The 7851-nt window shown below is 39.7% G+C and overlaps 1 protein-coding gene across 1 annotated transcript; it reads right to left on the reverse strand.

Annotated features, from left to right (window-relative positions):
* Positions 1-1617: 1617 nt before the first annotated feature.
* On the reverse strand, positions 1618-2094 carry LOC147900957 (copper transporter 2-like). The gene has a single exon (XM_087376405.1). The coding sequence runs from the start codon at positions 2092-2094 to the stop codon at positions 1618-1620; it is 477 nt and encodes a 158-aa protein (XP_087232531.1).
* Between the last annotated feature and the right edge of the window lie 5757 nt (positions 2095-7851).

Raw genomic sequence — 7851 nt, forward strand, 5'->3', positions numbered from 1 at the left:
GAGTGAATGAAAAGCTCACAATATTCATGAAAATTGAAAAAACGGTCGTCACAAAAAGCTCAAAAAAAAATCACACCCATTTCTTTGAAGTCACATTTGAGTATTGTTTATTCTTAAATAAACATCATTATGTTTACTGATTTCCTTTACTATGACAGATCCCCCTTAATGGGGGTGCCACGCGTCCGCACAGCTGTTGGTTGACATTCTTGAGTTGAACAGCTTCTACGGGTGGGTGGTCCTTGACATTTCTTTCCGTTCTTAAAAGAAGATATATGAACTTTTTTTTTAACAACTATGAGTGTGCAAAGACACTAATTTTTTAATTATAGATACCTCCCAATCAGCACATGGTTCACGACGCTCCGCAGTCGGTATGAATTGCTTGGCTTCTTAAACTGAACAGTTGCATAGTTCATGGTTCATATGGACGTCTTAGGATCATTGTATCCTTTAGAGGATACATAGTGCATAGGAGAATGCTTGCCTTTGGTCAAGGTAGAAACGGCGACTACACGTATACTTTAAACATCGACTCACCAATCCATGTGATGGTAAGCACTCTCATGGAGCATCACAGGTTTCATTTTTGTAAACAAGTGTCTTGCCATTCAAATTTCTAAATTCTTATATTTAGCCTTTTCTACTTGCATAGGTGTCACTAGCACACCGAGATACATGTGTCGTCGGCATCTACTGATTCCAACACATCCAGGGCGTCCTGCATGATGTCTATTTGATTAGTGAACCTCTATGTGCACCTGCACTTATTTGACTATTGGAGCTTTATGGCCTTTCGGATATGCATGCACTTTCAATTTTCATGTTTTGTTCGACGGTTTCAACAATGAAACTTCTATTGTTGTCTTATTATACATCCACATGGAGAGAGAGAGAGAGAGAGAGAGAGAGAGAGAAAGAGAGAGAGAGAGAGCTCCATTGGTATAATAGTATTTTTCTAAGTCCTGACAAGTTTATTAATTGAGTTCTTATACATATACGATGGAGAGGGAGACATGTGCATGCACATGCACACACACATGCACACACGCACACATACACACACATACGTATATAGAGAGAGATGGTGTGAAAGTGTGTTCTCTTAAAGGCACTATATTTAAATTTTAATAATCGTGTTTTTACATATACAAAGAGGGAGAGAGAGAGGCAGTCCAATGGATTTTTTGTTACTTCCTTCTAGACATACACATAAAGAACATGTAAATTGAGAGAGAGAGAGCGCGCGCGAGGGAGAGGGTGGGAGGCTACCAGCCCGTAGTAGACGGTCAGCTTGCTCGTAAGTGGTAGTGGGAAGAGGCACTAGCATGCCGTGGAGTGAAAAAGCATGAGAAAGGTGGAAGTGGTCGCTTTAGTGCATAACAAAAAATTGACACAACAGACCGTCCTTGTTGACTTTTACGAAAATGCCATATAGGCTAATCGTAAAGAACGCTGCAGAGTGGCCGTTCTCTAACATTTTCCAATTCGTCAATTCGATTGGCACATTCAGCAAACATATCTCAAATCTTTTACTAAGGACGACTACGCAAAGAAATAAATTCCGTTCGGAAAGTAAGCTATTTCAAGCTACCGTCTATATTACGAGAGATTCATTCATCCGGAGACTTCTTTCGCCTCATGGTGAATGCGGAACAGGAGAAAGCCAACACCCACCCCTGCCAATACACTCAGAAACACACCTGCGTTGAAGGACATCACCACTAGCATGAGCAAGTATCCTATGGCTGCATGAAGCACGTGCACCAGTGTGATCAGCATCACACGAACGCTCTTATGCCTCAGCAGTATTTCCGAGATCTGGCTGAGCCCCTTCCGTGGCTCGATCAAGGAGGAACGATCCAGCAGCTTCAAGGATCGGCGCTTCATGTCCGCAAACCATTCGAAGAAGAGTGCTAGGATAAACACCGCCGCGAGCGTCAAGCTGTACGTGCGGCCGCTGCGAGAAGTCCATTCGGAGAACAACAGCCGAACTGTGTGATCAAAATAGAAATAGTTATGCATCGGCGTCATGTCGGGCATGGGAGAGTCCTTGGAGCCGGGGGGCGGAGGAGGCATAATCATATCGCCCATGATAAGAAGCTAATTTGTTGCTGACGTGCTTGCAGATCGTAAAGAGATCAGAGATCTGGAAGGAACAACGAGTACTGGCTGATGCTACTACCGCAGGGTAAGATGAAAGGAGGTGCTACAATCGCAGAGCAAGCGGGCGGTTGCTGCTGCAGGCGAAAGAAAAGCTAAAAAGGGCTGAGGTAGGAGGTCGTTTGGGAGCTTGTGCAGCTATGAAACGATGGAAATATCGTCCAATAAACCAACAAGTGTAGAAATCGACAGGACGATGTGTAGCAGCCGGCCATGAAGACAAGGCTGAGGCGTGTAGCTCCAAGGCTGTCCGTTGCTACCAAGGAGCTCTCTGAATCCTGATCCCCTTTAACGTACCTTATGGTTGGCCGGATGTGTTTTTAACCTCTCAAATCTTACCTCCTTTTCATTGGAGAACTAACGATTCGTCGTATAATTAAACAATTCATGCAAAATTCTGCAAAGTTGATCCGTTGTGCTCTCATTTCACCGTTTGATGTGAGCAACTTTCTCGCATGTTAGCGTACATGCACACTAAGGCTCCCCCAAAAAAAGGGCTTCCTTTTAAAAAGAAAAGAAATTAATCCAAAATTTTTATCTATCACTTAGATACTTATTGATTAAACTTTACTCTTTCACCACTTGGGGTACCTATTCATGAAATGTCTCCTAGTGTAGCCACCTTGGCTCTTATGCTATTCAATCGATGGAATTCTATTCAACAATTTTGGACTTATGTTCAACAGGATTTCAAATTCGGACTAGAGAAAAGTCTAGATTTTATTATTATTTTTTGATCCCAATTGAAAAAAAAGTCATTTAAAAAATAGCATGGGAGAGCAAGTGATGATATGTGAAACATCCACATGCCTAACTATAACCATACGATATAGTACAAGATAAAGATTCACTATTATAGGTCTAAGGTGGTGGACCTTTGCACCTTGTTGTTGTAAAATACAACATTTTAATATGTATACATCTAATACAAATCCCAAAAACTCAACAGAGTTGCTTTAAACAATAAAATCAATTGACTAATTGTAAATATAAGATACACCACTAAATTGAAATAATTATGTATTGCAATAAGAACATAAAATTGTTTGAAAAAGTTTGTTGTTAAATTTTTCATACATGAGTGATGTATTAAAAAATTCCTTATTATAATGATTCCTATTTGAAGAAGTCTACTCTTGTGTGCGTAGCTCATGTCCCAATAAAATCACCCCTCTTTATTGGTGAACTAACGGGGGTTTTTCTAAAGTTGAATTAAAAAACCCTTCCTATTATTGTAATCCTGTTGAAATTTTTCAAGAAGGTGAATTAAAATACCCCTCCTTTTGAATGCACGTGATACACAACAACACAAAGCAACTAGAGACGTGCTTTGTAGATGCACAAAATAGCGGGCGCGTCTATAGGCATTGCTTGAGTAGAGGAATTACGGGCGCATTTAAAAGCACGTCTAACAACTCGTCTATTTGCGTGTTTAAATAGCGCATCTATTTGCGCATTGAAATTGAGAAAATACGAGCCCGTCTAACATCGCGTCTATTTGTGCATGTATTAACACGTCTATTTGCGCGTCTAAACTGAGAAAATATTGGCCCGTCTAATATAGCATTTATCAGTGCGTCTATTCACGCGTGTATTAGCGCGTTTATTTGCGCGTTTATTTGCGCGTTTACACTGGGAATCAGACGTGTATTTAGACACGTATATAGACACAAACCAGAGAATACAGAAAGTGAGATTTTGGTATACATCATTGCTTTCCAAACATTGCCCATGATTACCAAAGCACATAATTTTAACAAAAACATCAATGCTTTTTTGCAAGCCCACATATGTAAGAATTAAGTGAGGTGAGGAGAATGAGACAATATGTAAAATAGTTTTGCCAATATCAATGATGGGCTACAGTTCAATCTCATCCTCAATGAGATCAACCCTTGCCAAACTATCTACTTCATCAAAATCCAAACAAGTGTTTAGATCTACAAATACATTCAACCCACTACTACTTGTGCTACTCATGTGCTCATCGAAATTAGCATCACCAATGGTAGGCTCGTCCTCACGGGTAATGGCCTCAATATCTGTATCTCCTATCTCATGATCATCCTCCTCTCTCGTATCACGGTCATCATCACATCCATGGCCATGATCATCCTCCATACGCTCCATATTAGTAAATGTACTATACATCACTTTGGAACGTGGCATAATAGGTATGACATGCCACCATTGGGTATTATCCACCATTGGTTGATAGACAACGTCCTAATTTAAACACAAATACAATCATGTTATTTTTCTTGCATCAAATATTTAAAAGTGAGTATTTTTATATGTGTGCACAGTACCTGTTCACATTGTTGCGGTAGTACTAGTGTGCCCTTCCTACTTTGCCAAAACTTTGTGGAGTCAATAGTTACAAAGCCACTTGCATGGCGTTTGATTGTTGCATTAGGGCCTCTTTCCACCACGTCCTTAAACCACTTTACATCCAAAACATACTCAAAGAAGCGTCGAAAGTCAAGCATAATAATATCTTGGATTATGCCACAATAATCATCCATGGCTCCATTGGCTCCCTCAAAACTAGCAATGATGCCGCAATCTTGTGTGTTTCTCTTATCATCAATCCGTGTGTTCGAAAATGCTTGCCCTCACACCATATAGCATTGAACATAGTGCACTACACCAAGAAAAAGTGAACCCACGAGGAGGTGGTTGATTAGTTGCTTATAATTACTCACTCACAAATTTGAAAGGAAAAAGATATTATGCACATAAAATACTTACTTGGAGCATCTTGTGCTAATCATGAGATATCAAGCCATATAATTGCTCTACACCTCTTTTTTTTCTCTTTGTAAAGGCTCCCTTCAAACACCTCATGCATCCAGTGGGAGTACAAATTGTAGTAATAGCGCGCTTCACCGTCGCCATCTCTAGCTTTGATAACATCCGCAGTGCACGGGGTGTTGAATCATGGGAGGCCCAATTTGTAAGTATCGATCTCAAATTATATTGCTTATGTAGTTTATTAGGAGGTTGTTTCTTTGTACTAATCCCTCCGCAAATTGTGTCGTCTTGCAGCTTGAGATCGTGGGCAAATATCCTACTCTTAATTGTGGAGACAGCCTACCACCACCACCATCGCAGAGGAGATACATGGAGGCACTTCTATGATGATGGGTTGATTACTGAGGAGTAGTATATTACTGGAGCGGCCCCTGAGGTATTTGAAAGTAATTAAATAATGCCAATATTATAAGTAAAGATTTGATTTTTCATACATTGATATATGTTGTCCCTTGTTTACAGGCCCGTGCACAAGACAACGAGGAAGACGAGGAAGGAGGCATAGAAGGGAGCGCAGAAGGGAGCATGGAAGGCAGTGAGCATTAGTCGTAGAAGTAGTGCTAGCTACTCTTTTTTGTACTTAAAGCCACTGGCTTGGCTTCATGCCTCTTGTATATACACTCCTCTTATTTTTTGTACTTGAAGCCACATGACGTGGCTTAGCTTCCTTATTTTTTGTACTTGAAGCCACATAACGTGGCTTAGCTTCGTGCTATATGTACATACAAGCACTTTTTGAGCTTTCAATTTTATTGCGTTTTGGAGTTGTAATGTTTTATTTGGAATTGTAATTAAAATGCGGTTGGCTGTAAGAATTGAATTACACAATGTGAAAATGGGATTCTTATAACTATATAGCATACACAACATAGCATTCTGTAAATTTAAAAAAATATATTATAAAGCGCGTCTATCAGTGCGTCTATAAACACGTCTATATACGCATCTGTCTGTCGACAAGCATCAAATTTTGCATCTACAAATGCGTTTATAAGAGCATCTATTTACGCATCTATGTGTGCATCTATACGCACGTGTGTCATATATAGACATGCTGTTAGATGCGGGTCTCTAGACGCAAAAATAGACGTGCAAATAGATGCATCGGTAAGTTTTTTATTTAGTTCAGCAAACGCGTTTGTGTGTGCGTCTATGGGTGCTTTGTCTTGTTGTGGTACACTATATGTTTGGAACTGAACCTAGCGAGACCAGCATCCATCTTGAATGTTTTGACTTACTAGGCTTGCCACCGTTTTGGTGATGGAAATATTTTCTACATCCTCCATGCTAGATGATTCATGGTAATTGAAGGGCTAAAGTATGATCAAGTGTTGCCATTTTATTGTGAGATCAGAGAATATATTGCATATGGGTAAATTGCTTAATCCATAACTTCTACATTGCTTAATGCTATTTGATAAATTTCATATCTACACTAATTTACATACTTTGTGCTAGCAACCGAGGTAAGATAGAGAATGCAAGCAGCAGTGAAGGGCAATTGAAGGGTTATAAGCTATGTGATCAAGTGTGGCCATTTTTTGGGAGGTTTGAGAATATATTGCATATGAAAAATTGCTCAATCCATAATTTATGCATTGCTTAATGCTATTGATAAATTTTAATTTGCATACTTTGTGCCAGTAATTATGGTAAGATAGAGGATGCAAGCATTATTCGGAATGATTGGGTGACTCCAAACTTGTATATGGACTAGATGATTATGTAATTTCCTTCTTTATGAGGTCATTAAACTTGCAAATGCTGTTTTCCAAACATTGTATCCTAGATTATATAGGATATAAAAAAAATTCAAGAGAGACAAATTTTTATTCTACTATTAGGGGAGAAATTGGGTCTCAAAATGTCCTATAGTTGGTATTTCTTTTCAAGGAATAAGTAAGAGATTTGAGGTGTACCAATGAGAGTGCTCCTTTTTGTGGGGAAATACCATGTTGTGGTGGAGTGTGGGGATTCATGCAGACATTCCTTATTGACTATTCCTCTTACATTAGGGACCACCCAAACCATCCCCCCCCCAAAATCCCCGATCTTAGCCAATGCTTGACCCTCCTTCCATGTGTAACTACCCTAGATCAGCCCCAAATCTCATTCAAGTGAAGGTGGGGCCCTTTGGATGATTTCTTCTTCTTCCTCTAGCTTGTTACAAGTCTAGCCCCTCTTTTCTCTACTCCTCTATGGTCCAACTATTTCTCCACCCTTTTGTGGCTATAGCACCTCTTTCTCAACTACTCTACTATCCCTCTACCTCTCAATTACACCCTCTCTCTCTCTCTCTCTCTCTCTCTCTCTCTATCTCTCTCTGTCTCTCTCTCTCTCTCTCTTTGTGCCTCTGTGGGAGTTGCTCTCTCAATCTAAGTTGTAGCCTATCCTATATTCTAGGTCCATTCTTATTGTTGTGATGTCCTCTATCATCTCCCTGTTATGATTTCTTTACTTCCCTATAAGCATGGTGAGGAATGAAACTACAAGTCCATGCAGTCTTGTGACCTCTAGTATGTTTTAGAGTATGCCAAATGCATTTGTTGAGTGGTTCCTTGCACCTATAACATGAAATATTGGACCATCATGAAAGGATTTGCCAAGGTTCCACACACACTTCAATTTTTTGTGTGAGTAGAAGGGCCACATGATCTTGAATCAGGTTTGGGAAGAAAAGGTGGCTTGCAAAGGTGCAACATGTCTATATGGAAAAGGTCATGCGCCTTCCTCCATCACTCAATTACTCTAGAATACCATCACATTGTAAGTCTTTCTTTCTATTTTTTGTTTCTACATGTGAATGTAATGAGTCCATTTGAAAATTTTATGTTGATTTGGGAAGAGCACTTATTCGTGGAAGATATATTTACT

Source organism: Dipteris shenzhenensis, chromosome 6 (assembly GCF_047967505.1).
Source record: "Dipteris shenzhenensis isolate YYH24624 ecotype China chromosome 6, Dip_SZ_1.0, whole genome shotgun sequence".
NCBI classification, from domain to species: domain Eukaryota; kingdom Viridiplantae; phylum Streptophyta; class Polypodiopsida; order Gleicheniales; family Dipteridaceae; genus Dipteris; species Dipteris shenzhenensis.